The 14,704-nt window shown below is 45.9% G+C and overlaps 2 protein-coding genes across 2 annotated transcripts; one reads left to right on the top strand and one right to left on the bottom strand.

Annotated features, from left to right (window-relative positions):
• Positions 1–731: 731 nt before the first annotated feature.
• LOC103640841 (wall-associated receptor kinase 3) lies at positions 732–3,206 on the bottom strand. The gene is made up of 2 exons (XM_020546151.1): positions 1,790–3,206; positions 732–1,179 (listed from the first exon to the last, which is right to left on the bottom strand). Exons 1-2 carry the CDS (start codon positions 3,187–3,189, stop codon positions 864–866), a joined length of 1,716 nt encoding a protein of 571 aa, XP_020401740.1. The 5' UTR covers positions 3,190–3,206; the 3' UTR covers positions 732–863.
• LOC103640842 (dirigent protein 25) lies at positions 1,840–4,580 on the top strand. Its single transcript, XM_008664304.2, has one exon. It carries the CDS (start codon positions 4,009–4,011, stop codon positions 4,450–4,452), a length of 444 nt encoding a protein of 147 aa, XP_008662526.1. The 5' UTR covers positions 1,840–4,008; the 3' UTR covers positions 4,453–4,580.
• The last annotated feature ends 10,124 nt before the right edge of the window (positions 4,581–14,704 follow it).

Here is a 14,704-nt window from a genome sequence, read left to right as displayed (position 1 = left end):
ATTATTTTAATTGATGGTTTTTATAGTGTCACATTCTTCCTCTCCAACCTGCTGCACCCGCCCACGATCGCAGCCGCGAGCCGACCGACGCTCGTCGACGCGGGTACAGGGCGAGTCGGTCATGCTCTTAGCCTTTATTCGTGCGTGCCATCGAGGAGGACATGGTGGCGCCTGCCACGCTTAGGTTATCTTGGCGATGAGGAGTTCTGGTCTGAGATATTAGACAATCAAGGCCCGTAGCGTGACAACAGTCGACATATGCTATGGAGTTGGTGTTGTTGTTGTGTCGCTTCGATGGATCCAGGGCTGGGAAGACACTCGCATTCTCTCGCCCTTCTCAGATTGACGCTGGTGCGGGTGCCTCTCGGTTTGGAGCTGCTCCGGTTGGGCTTCTTTCTTCGCTTATGTGCTATATCCCTATATATCTAGCGGTATACTACCTATGTCGCCTCCAGATGACCAGATCTTCGTCGTGTCCTTCTCTGACAATGAACAGGTATGTCCGCCTCTTCCCTTCCCCTCCTGCTCTACGAAACCTTGAAAGTGAGGGAGGCGAGAGATGATGTGATTTGCTGCCTATGGTATCAGTGCGTTTATAAAAAAATATTATGCGGAGAGCGGAGTCAATCAATAAAAAATCTTAAGATCTTTTTGGTGAATAATTTATGTGGATATTGTTGTGAACCGTCGCAACGCACGGATAACCGACCAATAATATTTAAACTCTCGGTCGGTGCAGCTTTATTAAGAAAATCATAGACAAACTATGATTATATATATGGTCTAGCAGCCTAGTTTGCACCTAGTAAAATCTGGTTGCATAGCTGTCGTTATATGTGGAATATTTAAATACAAAAGTTAAATTACAATCTGCTGCTGCTGCAAGCGTGGCGTCTGAGCTTTTGGAGTTTGTCGGCGACTTCCTTCATGGTTGGCCTCTCATCGCCGATAATGCTGAGGCACCGCATCAGCAGCTCCGAGGCCTCGTCCAGCACCTCCGCTCCGACCTCCTCGATGACCCGCTGGTCCATGATCTCCCGGTGCCGTCCCGCCTGCGCCGCCGTGACGAAGCAGAACGCGAGGCCGCCCTCCTCTTCCTCTTCCTCGTCCTCCACCGGGACGAACGCCTTCCTCCCCGTGAGGAGCTCCAGCACGACCACCGCGAAGCTGTACACGTCGCTCTCAGTGGCGGGCCCAGGATTTAGAAGGCGGGTATTCAAAAAAATTAGGATAAATTTTTTTCTAGACATAAAGCTTGTTTATTAGCATATATGTAGTTAATTATATATAATCTATAATTAAGTACACACAATATAGTCATAACCGATCCAATAACTAGTCTACTAAACTCAAATTACATACAACTATTTAAAAAAAATCAAATCGAAATGCACCAGGGGCTATTGCTCGGTTGTTAACTAGATACTTATCATATTTGGCTCTTTCCAATCGCTAATGCTTCACACTGTTGCTAATGTCCCACCAAGACCTAACAGCTCTTCCTTGGTACGACAATAAGGTTTGAAGGTTTTTTGCCGTGAGATACTAAGATGGGTTATATCACTCCATTGGATCTCATTGGACACAATCATACAACAATTTATTGGGCTGGGTGGGTATGGGAAGTAGCAAGGAGATTAGAAATATTTTGGTCTAAGTTAACAGAAATTCCTCCACTTATTTGATTCATTTCTTATTTTCTATGTATATATACTTTATATATGTATATGTTGTTTTTGTCAAAATAATGGGTATTCAATTGAATACCATTGAATTGAGCCAGGCCCGCCCCTGGTCGCTCTTGCTGGTGAGCTGGCTCGTCAGCAGGTACTCCGGGTCCAGGTACCCGAGGGTGCCCTGGACCAGCGTGGCCACCGCCTCCTCGCCCGCCGGGGCCAGCCTCGACGCGCCGAAGTCGGACACCTTGGCCGCGAGGTCGCCGTCGAGGAGGATGTTTGCGGACTTGACGTCGCGGTGGAGGATCGGCGGCGACGCCGACGAGTGCATGTACGCGAGCGCGTCCGCGGACTCGGCCGCGATGCGGAGGCGCGCGCCGGGTGGCAGATTCAGCTTGGCCTCGCCACCGCCGCCGCCGCCGTCGCCATCGCCGTGGATGTACGCGTGGAGGCTGCCGTTCGGGACGTACTCGTAGACCAGCATGGGCACCTCGACCTCGAGGCAACAGCCAAGCAGCTTGACCACGTTGCGGTGGTTGATCTGGGAGAGGATCAGCATCTCCCTGGCGAACTCCTTCACCTGCCTCGCGTCGACCACTCTCGACTTCTTCACCGCCACGGCGGAGCCGTCGGCGAGGACGCCCTTGTACACGACGCCGTGGCCTCCGCGGCCGAGGACCCGCGCCTCCGCGAAGCCGTCGGTGGCCCTGCCGATCTCTTCACCTGAGAAGATGCTGAACGCCACGCCGGAGCTGGCCAGCGAGCCCAGCTGCTGCTGCAGGAGGACGCCGCCGTTCTGCTCGAAGAACCGCCGCTTCGCCTGGAGCAGCCGCCGCTTCTGAACCCACAGGTGCGAGGAGAAGCTCGCCAGCAGCAGCAGCAACACGCCCGCACTGACGCCCGTGACGATCTTCAGTGGCAAACCGAATTTGTTGTCGTCGTCTCGGCGGCAGCCATCCTGTACAGTGGCGTTCCCACTGGACCCATTGGGACATGTGCAGAGGAAGCTTCCCGGCGTGTTGACGCACACGCCGTAGCACGGAAACTCGTCCCTGTGCCGGCACTCGTCGACGTCCGTGCAGCCGTCGGTCACGTATGGGTTGCCCTGGTACCCGCCGGTGCAGTTGCAGACGTACCCGGGGCCGTTGCTGGACTCGAGGCAGACGCTGTGCGCGCTGCGGCACGCGTACGTCTCGCTGTCCCGCTCCGCGGCGGCGCAGCTCGGGGCGTCCCTGATGGCCCAGTCCAGGACGACGGGCACGGCGAAGTCGCCGGTGCGGTTGAAGTGCGATCCGGCGAACCAGAACCACCACGCGTCCACCATGAAAGCGTAGGAGCAGGCGGTGGAGTTGGCCAGGAACGTCGCCTCCTGGTCCCGCCTCCGCCGGCGGCCAAAGCTGCCGAGGTAGGGGCGGTAGGAGTTTAGCCCGAGCGGGATGGTACTCTGGCAGCAGCCGTCGTCGCCGCGGCACGACCCTGGCAGCGCGCGTTCCGAGGGCCGGCACACGGACATGCACCCCGTGACGTAGTACCCGTCGCCGTCGTTGAAGTACGTAGGCGAGGCCGGGGCAGCCGATGGAGATGAACTTGCTCTTCATCGACGAGAAGAGGAACGCGCTACCGTTGAGCGCCATGGGGTGCTCCTGCAGGCTGACGACGCGGCCGTCGGCGTCGCCCGGGCGGTCGTAGCACGCGCGGCTGGCTTTGAGGAGCACGGTGGCCTCGGCCGTCGGCAGCGAGATGGCGGCGACCTCGTGGCCGTAGCCGGCCACAGTGAGCCGCGGCGGGCGTCCGCGGCCGCCGGCGTCGTCGCACTGGAGCCGGAAGCCCCCCGTGGTCGCGCCGCGGTGGCAGCCCGCACCGATGCCGAATGGGTAGGGGACGGTAACGTTGCCGCACTGCCGCCTGCATCCCCGCACCGGCGGCTGCTGCGACGCCGCACGTGCCAGTGGCAGAAGCGCAGCTGCCAGTGCCAGCCATGGTAGTAGCCTCAACACTCCGACTGCGTACACCTCCATTACTCCTCGACCACTCCAGTGGATTGGTTGGACAGCAACGGCAATGAATGAGGTCAAGCGAAGCCAGATGGATCCTGGGGGAGATCAAATCCATTGTCGACGCGCACGTCGTCTTGTTCCTCACTACCTAGTGTACAGTTTAGTCAAGTATTCTACGAAAGCAGTGGCGGCTTCAGGTAGCGCCGGCGATTACACGGCGTCCGGCGACATTTAGGCCATGCCAAACTACGTGCCACGTCGACGCGTTGCCTCCACGATTGACTTGACCTTGAAGCAGTCTGTCATCACAGCAAGGCCGGCGAACCAATCAGTACATGTCATCGTGTCACCGGCGCCCGATCTTCACGGACGAGGGGCCAATCGGCAGCCGCTGGCTGCGCGCCTTGACGAGGCCGGACGCGCTCCGGCCTACCGCGGTCACCGTGGTCGACGAGCGGCTCCGCGACAGCAAGGAGTTCGGGCTGCCTCTGGATGGGACGCTGCAGGGCGTCCTCGTCGTCGGCGTGGCTGACAACGGCGGCCATATGGTGTCCGTGAAGGCCTCGTTCGCCGGCGACGGCGCGGACGACAGCATCAGCTTCTTCGGCGTCCGCCGCGACGACCAGGAGGAGTCTCACGTCGCGGTTGTCGGAGGGACGGGGCGGTACACTGGCGCCTCCGGCTTTGCCGTTGTCAGAGCTGCTGGTGTACCAGAAACGAGTGGGAATAATAATGTCAGCCTGAGCAGAGCCCTGAGTTTCAGTGTGCATCTCAAGTAGAAGGCTGCAGAATTTGCAGAAACACCTACTGTGTTGCAAAGCTTCGATGTTTTTGGAAGTCAACTTCTGATGACAAATGTATCCAAAAAACTGCTCAGATACTGTATACGAGACTGTTATTTTTCACTCGATCTGTCAGACATTTTGAGAATGGGGAATTTGTGGACTGTCAGTTGAACGTACAGCAAGAGCGAGCTGGCCAACACATTCAGTTACATTTTTCACATGATGAATGTTCTCGTGTTATTACAGAAGTTCCTGAAATACATACAGCATTGTATCCTATCTCTCACCACCCACAACTCTGGAATTTCACATATGCACAAAAAAATATTTGACTGCTTCTGTTCTGCCCCACCAAGATATATATATAAAAAATTATTAACACGAACTTCCCATGAACTTTTCAGGTATTTCACAGAAACAGTACTATCCAGTGGAAACTGTATGGATCCCCACATTCCAAATGGGGCCTGGGTGATTCTACAGTCTCTGTGTACACAATACACTGTACTGCATGGCTCCAATCGGTAAAGAGCTTCTGACTATATTTGCAGCATAGTTCAGAATCAAACCGGTCACCAGTATCATAGGATTGCTTCAATTACTCATCCGAGATCCTTTGACGGAAGTCTTTTACCATTAGCGGAAGGCCTTCTCTGAGAGAGGCCTTTGGCTCCCAAAGTAGCAGTTGCTTAGCCTTTGTGGTATTCGGTTTTCTCATATGGGGATCATCAGCTGTGTTGGGTTTGAATTCAACGGTTGCCATTGGGTCAATTGTTTCCTTCACAACCTGGGGAAGGTGCTATTGTCATTTGTGCACTTTAAGGTTTTTTTAACAAATTGTCTACAAACGTGTGCTAGCTCCAACATGGTAAACTCTCCTGGGTTTCCCAAGTTGAAAGGACCAATGTGATCACTCTCCATTAGAGCCATCAATCCAGCAACCTAAGAACATATGGAGCAAGATAACAAACAACTTAAATAAGACCCATGCAAAGGTATGTGAAGAAATGGGTGAGCATTCATCTCACATGTACAAACAAAGCCCAATAAGATTTGTCACAGAACATTCTCTCCAAATTACAAATAAGTGATAACAATATGAATAGCTAATTCCCTGGTGCCTCTAGAAAACTGGTGCTAACAATCTATCACAATGAATCAGGGACTGAATAGTAAAAAAAATATTATGGTAAAAAGAAGTGTAATAAAGTTATGTACATTTCGTATTATTTCTTAAGATATGCAACTGCAGAAGAGACTGTTGCCCAATGAAATTGCAGTAGGGAACAACAGCACAGAAGAGACTATTGTCCAGTTCTCCACTCCATTGTCCAATGTCCACTACTCCACTGTCCACTCCACGGCTCCAATAGGCCAATACCGGTTCATCTCTACAGGTACATGACTAGAGTCTAATGCTAGGCAGCTACTAGCTGCTAGGTAACTCTGTAACTGTGGTTGGGGGCTTGGGGCTTGGGGCTTGTGGCCTTGTGGGTGCTCGACTGTCGACTGCTCGCTTGCTGTGCTCGGATTAGATTTTAGACTTAAGATTTAGACTGTTGCGCTGTGCTGATTTGCTTATAGCTTGAATGATGAATGTTGAATGTTGATGCCTTGAATTTAGATTTAGAGTTTTGGACTGATGTGAGGTGATGTTGAATGCTGATGATGAGCATACCTGTGCAGATGTTGAATGCTGATTTGTTGTGGCCTGTTACGTCTTCACCAGTTCATATATTAAACTTGAAGAACCACGTGGTTGAAGAAAAGCCCACTGAAAATGAGTAATACATCATCTTCGTCAAGTGGTGAGTGATGCAATTAGCCAATTACTTGAATTCTTGAACTGCTATGATGACTGACACTGGAATATGCATGTAGGTGAGCGTGCTATGCAGCGATAGAGGGCAAGGGGGTCTATCTTGGGTTGGTTATTTTTCTTTTGTTTTCTCTTTTCTGTCAACACAGAGTCACTTTTACTTATTAAAGAGATCATGTCTGTTTTAGTTCATCATTAACATATCAGATGATGGTTGATGGTTATGTTCGATTTTACTACTGTATATATCTGGTTGTTTTTACCCCTAATAAAACCAGCAGCTCTAAATGTTTTGTCGAATACTGAAAGAAACTATTGTACATAAGCTGAGGTTATTTGGAGAATGATAAAGTGGTTATTTAATGCAAACTTTTTTTGTTTCTGTGGCCTTGAGGTATATGAATAGACATGGAAATCGTAGTAATGATTATGTAACATATGTATGGCCTACGTTAGAAGGATAAGGCTGGTGTAGTGTAGTGATGGGAGCCATCTTACTAAGTCACTAGGTCACGGGTTCGATGCAGCCTCTCTGTGTTTGTGGGAGGAAGGCTTTTCTCCATTTCTCTCTTTCCCACAACCCTCCCATGTGTGAGCCTCCATGTATGACCTACATTGTCATGAATATAAAATGGCCTTTTGTTTTTTCTTACAGCTTTAGTTGGGCCATACATTATCGCTGATGAGTGGGGCCGCCAGGTCGGACTCATCCCGTTCATGGAGTCGTTGCAGAGCACGGGGAAACCTGACGACAACCGCGCGATTTCCGCTATCCTCAACCACTACAACCGTGGCGATTTCCTCTATTCTCGAGCATATAAGATGGCCCTCGTGCCCCTATTTATTCCCTGGTTATCCAGGTCCATACCCACACCGAGAAGCACCCACCACAGGCCGCCGCGGAGAAAATCTGGACGCCGTCGTGGTCGCGTGCCTACGCCGTCAATAGGGATTCATCGACGGGGTCGGGAGCTTCACCGCACTTACAGGATTGTGCTCGGGGACTATGCGAGCGTGGAGCCGCACTGGTGCTCGATGTCAGAGTAAGCACCCCAACGGATCCGCACCGCCCCGAGGAGAACCCCGCCATCGCCTTAACCACCGGTAAGGGTGTGCGTCCCCGTTTCGTCATGGCCTACTCTTCATATTACGCGCGCTGGCAACCGGGATTATGGGTCGGGGCGCCAACTTGGCCATCTTCGATGAACCCGCTGTCGCGGCCTCGGGGCGCCATCGCCTGGTGTCGTCGGTAGGGGGAGAGGGCCAGAACCGTTGATCCGGTGGGCATGTCACACACATTATTCGTATGGTTCCTCCAAAACATATTGTAAATGTCTTCTCATTAGATACTCTTGAACTCACACCAATAGTCAATGCCAAGTTAATTGTTGTTAATTTCTTTCCTGCATATTAATGAAGAGGGTTTGCTGCTTCTCAGTGTTTGCATAATATGTGACTTCTAAGGTGGCAACATGTTGCACTTTCTGGCAGGTGGTACATTTGCTCTTTATTCCCTATTATGCCGTCACGCAAAGATCAACACCATACCTAATCAACACAGGACCGACGAGGAATTGACGACGTATAGTCGGCAAACCTATGAAGAGAATTCAGTTGCAGCGAAAATAAAAAGATGGATAGAGTCACATGCATATAAGAGAAACATTCTTCTTATTCTTGTTTTAATTGGTACTTGTACAGCAATCGGAGATGGAATCCTTACGCCCGCTATATCTGGTACTCATCGTCTCTTTTTTTTACGATGCTAGACATCACATAGTTTTTTTTACTAAATCTGGTAAATATTTGGGAGTAACTCTCAATAGCACATGCTTTAAGTCTGAATACAAGAGAGTTTTTCCCTTGAAAAGACCACCAGATAGACGATTTGCGCCTATATCTGTGTGAAACAACTCCAATTGAACACCAACCTCCCAATGAGTTGTCTTCTTTATTTTTCTGCTACTGCATATACATACTACACCATGGGCATGTCAAAATATAAGATTGTCTAAAACAAGAAACGTTCAGAATGGGTAGAGGCTATTTTTAAGTGGGAATATACAATTCGAACTGGTTTTCTAATTGACTTAAAAGGGTATTTTCTCCGTACCACATACCTTCTCAGCAATATAGAATTTTTCTATGATAACCATTGTATATAACATAGTTGACCAAACATTATTCTATAGGGTTAATACCAGCTACCTCGTTCTACAAGCTATGGTCATGTGGGGAAATGGTTGGCGAATGGAATTTGTTAGGGTGAGTGGAGTACGTTTGTTTCATGTTCAAATATACATTACAGTTACATAATACAAATTTGATTTGATGTTCTATTCTCTTATGTCTTTGTGTGTAGGATGCAAAGATTCTTCGAAGGAACTTTGTGATTGATCTATTAAGTTACAAGAACAATTCATGCCGTTATACCATCCCTGCAAACATACAACAGAGACTTATCAATATCTCTACAAAGGAATAGATTAGTATACGATTGTCGATATATTGTTTGTTTTCATGTAATTGTTGTGCACTCGTGTTTTATTGATAATTTGTGAGTCATCGCAACGCACAGACACCTAACTATCATATATATAGGTCTGCATGATATTGATGGTTGCAATGTAGTGGTGAAACAGCTAGATTAAAATAACAAAATTTATATGTATAGCCAGGATCACCAATGGATTACAAATTTTTTTCTCATAACAATATAACACATTTATATATAAGTTATCATGATATTATATATTCCCGTTGCAACGCACGGGCACTAAGCTAGTATATATATAGACGCAAATTTTATATACAATACAAACCAAAAAATAAATCTAACAATATATTTCAAATTTAACATATTTAAAAAATTTATTGTGGAACAATGCAGACTAAAATAACAATGTATTTATACTTCTAGATCTAATATGATTATCTTAACAAATAATAGAACTTCGTCGTGTCCATTGTTTTTCATATAAAGATACTTCTTCTATTTTTAATGCAAAATCATTAAGGACGGTATTAAAATCAACGGTGTTTAACATATCCTTCTCTCGATAGTGTATATACCCAATTCATTTAACTTTTATTGTGACATAGTTGATCTTAAATAGTTTTTCAATAACTTTAATTTTAAGAAACTTCTTTTAGACAAAGCTACAGTCGTGGGTAAAGATGATTCGATAGGCGAATACGACATTCGGTAGCAATCTACAACGATAACAAACTTCAAAATCCCATATGCTCACATCTAAGAATATGTTGCTGCCAAATTCTAACCGGATTGGTGCAAGGGTATTGGCTAATAGACTCAACAATAGAAAACTAATTAGCCATGCGACAATATAGGCTCCATGGGTCGTGTATCTGTATTTATATATTATTTAGCTAGAACTAATTATGAAGTGCTTAGCACTTCAATTCTTAGGACTATAAAATAGACATCTCATGATATCAATAAACAAAAGGCAAACATTCACCCAACAACATGTGCTTCTCATCTCTCTGGCACATCGCCACCACTTTTTCTAAATGTTCCACAAGGTAAGCATCATGTAGTCGTGACGTGGTCCCTAGGAGATTGCATCAGGGCAATACGATGTATCACCTTACCCTCGGTAGATTTTGTACTATGTGTGTTTTATTGGCAAGATCTATTAGTTATTTTGTGTAGCGTCAATCTACTTGACTTCTATTGTTTAAGCTTCATGTCATGGTTGATACATTCCATGATATGCGACTGCAACATGTGCATACGACAACTTGAGAGTTTGATACGTATCTGGCACCCTACATTACATGCTCTAGTCGCGTTATTTAGTTTGGATACACTTCTTTGGAGGTCTTGATCCATGTGTCATGCATGGCTGTATATGTTTCTAGGGTTGTTATAGTATGATACATACGGTAAATCATGTCTAGAATGTTCATATGAATAACTTGTTGCTTATTTGGCCTTGGTTTCGGTTTATGGTATGGGTAGTTCTGATGGTTTTTTGGCCCGTTACTGCGCCTTTGGCTGTGCGTGTGGCACGCGTCGCTCTAGGACCAGTAATGTTCTAAATCATGCTCTAGTCAGTTTTTTTCCTTTTCGATAGTTATCAATGCATGTTTACATTTATTTACTTATTCTTTATCAACTTGGAAAAGACGTGGCCATGCTCTGCAGAGTGTATATATTATTGTGTGAAACACTATTTTGCACTGTAGACTGCACTATTTATACAATGTAGTTTGAAATAGGGAGTAGAATAGGGGTGAGAACGAAGATTGTTGGAGAGAGCCTCACAATTAGTTTAAGAGAGTAGATTAGTGCAACTAGCATGGGCCGATCCACATGATATGGCCAAAATTTGATGTTTAATTTGTTGTTGTATATTTGCAGAGCGATTTACCAACCACTACGGACCCCCTCTTGATTGACAGTCTAAGTCAGGTAACACGCTTAGAACCCTCACTATCTCTAGCACCAAAGGTCGCTAGCGCCTCGCTGATTTGCCCTATAGTGCCGGATACCATATAATTTGCCACCATGTTGGCATATTTTTGCTATACAATATAATTTGCTATTTTCTGTTTGCATAAAACATGAGTTCATGCTTTTATGCATCATCATATAATGTTCAGACTATTCTCAACCATAAATTACACACGATACTGAAATCATTGGCTCATGATGCAAATCATCATACGCTGTTCAGGCTATCCTCAACCATAAATTAACACGATACAGAAACCACTGGCTGACGATTTAAAAACAGGTGTGAGAAATACTCACCGTTTATGATTGCTATAAGAAACAGAAAATTAATTTTTGTGCCGTGTATTTGTGGTCGTCCATGATTTTATAGTATACGATGTATTCTTATAATAGAGTGTTGATGCTAATTTGACACGCCGGCCATGACAACACCGCCGCTTCGAAAGCCTGATTCGGCCGTTGTTCCCATCATGGTAGGTCGAGCATTCTATTTTATTGCTTGCCAATTCATCAATGGTTATTATGGTAACATAGACACTTAAGGCCTTGTTCGGTTAATCCCGTTACCCATGGATTGGATGGGATTGGAAAAAATTAAGAAAGGGTTTGACTTAGTTGGGATTTAAACCCACCCAATCTCACTCAATCCATGTGGATTAGGAGCTAACCGAACAAGCCCTAATTATTGACGGAATCCAGGAGAGTTAGAACGAGGGGTTAGTAGAGTCTTTTATTTTCTTAATCATGTACTAAATGAGTGCACGTGCGTTGCAACGGTAACATATAATAACATAATAACCTATATATAAAATGTGTCTTATATTGTTATAAGAAAATGTTTCATAATCCATTTGTAATCTTGGTCATACATAAAATTTGTTATTTTAATTTAGCTGTTTCACTGCTACTTTGCAACCATCAGTATCATGCAGACTTCGATATATGCCACGATTTACATGGTCTCATCATTGAAGAGCACGTGCCACACCTACCGGTATAAGTTCCCTCGTACATTGTCAGTCATCAGGGACGCACCATCATACACGTTTGCTTAAACAAAAAAGGCAAGTGTATGTGTTTGCGAAGAGAATTAAAGACAAACCGGCATAACAGCTACCCCGACGATGGCGAGTGGTCATTGTTGTCGGTCCTCGTCTGCGTCACCTTTGGCGCCAAGATGATGTCACAGTCCTTGATATAGTAGTCATCGAACGCGCACGACATGGCGAGTACCGATGACTCTTGGCTGGGCTGCCAAACGAACTGTACCACAGGCTCATCAACAAGGTAGTACACTAGTCGTTGCACCACCGGATGTGCTACTCCTCTACATACATCTTGAAAGTCGCCTAGAGGGGGGTGAATAGGCAAATCTGAAATTTATAAATTTTAAGCACAACTACAAGTCGGGGTTAGCGTTAGAAATATAATCGAGTCCGAAAGAGAGAGCGAAAACAAACCACAAGCAAAAGAAAGCAGATGACAAGGTGATTTGTTTTACCGAGGTTCGGTTCTTGCAAAACTACTCCCGTTTGAGGTGGTCACAAAGACCGAGTCTCTTTCAACCCTTTCCCTCTCTCAAACGGTCACTTAGACCGAGTGAGCTTTTCTCCTCAATCAAATGGGACACTTAGTCCCCACAAGGACCACCATACAATTGGTGTCTCTTGCCTTGATTACAAATGACTTGCGAACAAGAAATGGGGAAGAAGAAAAGCGATCCAAGTGCAAGAGCTCAAAGAACACGACCAAAACTCTCTCTTCTAGTCACTAATTGCTTTGATTGGAATTGGGACTTGGAGAGGCTTTGATTCAATCTAATTGTGTCTTGTATTGAATGTACTAGCTCTTGTATTGAATGTGTTGGCTGAAAACTTGGATGGCTTGAAGTGTGGTGGTTGGGGGTATTTATAGCCCCAACCACCAAAATGGTCGTTGGGGAAGCTGTCTGTCGACGGGCGCACCGGACAGTCCGGTGCGCCACCGGACACTGTCCGGTGCGCCAGCCACGTCACCCAACCGTTAGGGTTCGACCGTTGGAGCTCTGACAAGTGGGGCCATCGGACAGTCCGGTGGTGCACCGGACAGTCACTGTTCACTGCCTAGTGCGCCTTCTGGCGCTGCTCTAACTTCTGCGCGCGCAGTCCGCACTGTTTGCTATTACTGTACACTTTTGTAGTCGACCGTTGGCGCTGTAGCTGTTGCTCCACATGGCACATCGAACAGTCCGGTGTTACACTGGACAGTCCAGTGAATTATAGGGAGTGGCATTTCTAGAAACCCGAAGGTGGCAAGTTCGGAGTTGATCTCCCTGGTGCACCGGACACTGTCCGGTGGCACACCGGACAGTCTGGTGCGCCAGACCAGGGCAGCCTTCAGTTTTCTTTTGCTCCTTTCTTTTGAACCCTTTCTTGGACTTTTTATTGGTTTGTGTTGAACCTTTTGCACCTATAGAACTTATAATCTAGAACAAACTAGTTAGTCCAATTATTTGCGTTGGGCAATTCAACCACTAAAATCAATTAGGAAAAGGTTTGACCCTATTTCTCTTTCAATCTCTCCCTTTTTGGTGATTGATGCCAACACAAACCAAAGCAAAATATAAGTGCAGAATTGAACTAGTTTGCATAAGGTAAGTGCAAAGGTTGCTTGGAATTAGACCAATTTACATTTCATAAGATATGCATGGATTGCTTTCTTCATTTTAACATTTTGGACCATACTTGCATCACTTGTTTTGTTTTTGCAAATTCTTTGGAAAATTCTTTTCAAAATCCTTTTGCAAATAGTCAAAGGTATATGAGTAGGATTTCGAGAAGCATTTTCAAGATTTGGAAAATTTCTCCCCTTGTTTCAAATGCTTTTCCTTTGACCAAACAAAACTCCCCCTCAATGAAATTGTCCTCTTAGTGTTCAAGAGGGTTTTAGATACCAATTTTTGAAATATATCACAAATATAATACCAATTGAAAACAACATTTAAAACTTAGACTTGTTTCGAAAAATTTTGAAATTGGCGTGGTGGTGCGGTTCTTTTGCTTTGGGCTAATACTCTCTCCCCCTTTGGCATTAATCGCCAAAAACGGAGTCTTTAGAGCCCTTTTCAAACTCTCTCCCCCTTTGGCAAATAATATATGAGTGAAGGATTATACCAAAGTTGGAGAGCGATGCAGAGTGACGGCGAAGAAGAAATAATACGATGGAGTGGAGTGGAAGCCTTGTCTTCGTCGAAGACTCCATTTCCCTTTCAATCTATGACTTAGCATGAAATATACTTGAAAACCACATTAGTCATAGCAAATGAAAGAGAGATGATCAAAGGTACATAAATGAGCTATGTTTGCAAAGTATCAATTAAAATTCCTAGAATCAAGAATGTTTAGCTCATTCCTAAGTTTGGTAAAGGTTTTCTCATCTAGTGGTTTGGTAAAGATATCGACTAATTGTTCTTTGGTGCTAACATAAGGAATCTCGATATCCCCCCTTTGTTGGTGATCCCTCAAAAAGTGATATCGAATGGCTATGTGCTTAGTGCGGCTGTGCTCAATGGGATTATCCGCCATGCAGATTGCACTCTCATTATCACATAGGAGAGGAACTTTGGTTAATTTGTAACCATACTCCCTAAGGGTTTGCCTCATCCAAAGCAATTGCGCAACAATGGCCTACGGCAATGTACTTGGCTTCGACGGTTGAAAGAGCTAGTGAGTTTTGTTTCTTTGAAGCCCAAGACACCAGGGATCTTCCCAAGAATTGACAAGTCCCCGATGTGCTCTTTCTATCAATTTTACACCCTGCCTAATCAGCATCTGAATAACCTATTAAATCAAAGGTGGATCCCTTGGGGTACCAAAGACCAAACTTAGGTGTATGAACTAGATATCTCCAGATTCGTTTCACGGCCCTAAGGTGAACTTCCTTAGGACCGGCTTGGAATCTTGCAC

This window comes from Zea mays, chromosome 10, assembly GCF_902167145.1.
Source record: "Zea mays cultivar B73 chromosome 10, Zm-B73-REFERENCE-NAM-5.0, whole genome shotgun sequence".
Lineage (NCBI taxonomy): Eukaryota > Viridiplantae > Streptophyta > Magnoliopsida > Poales > Poaceae > Zea > Zea mays.
Note: the sequence above shows the minus strand (reverse complement) of the source record. Positions and strands in the feature narration are given on the sequence as shown.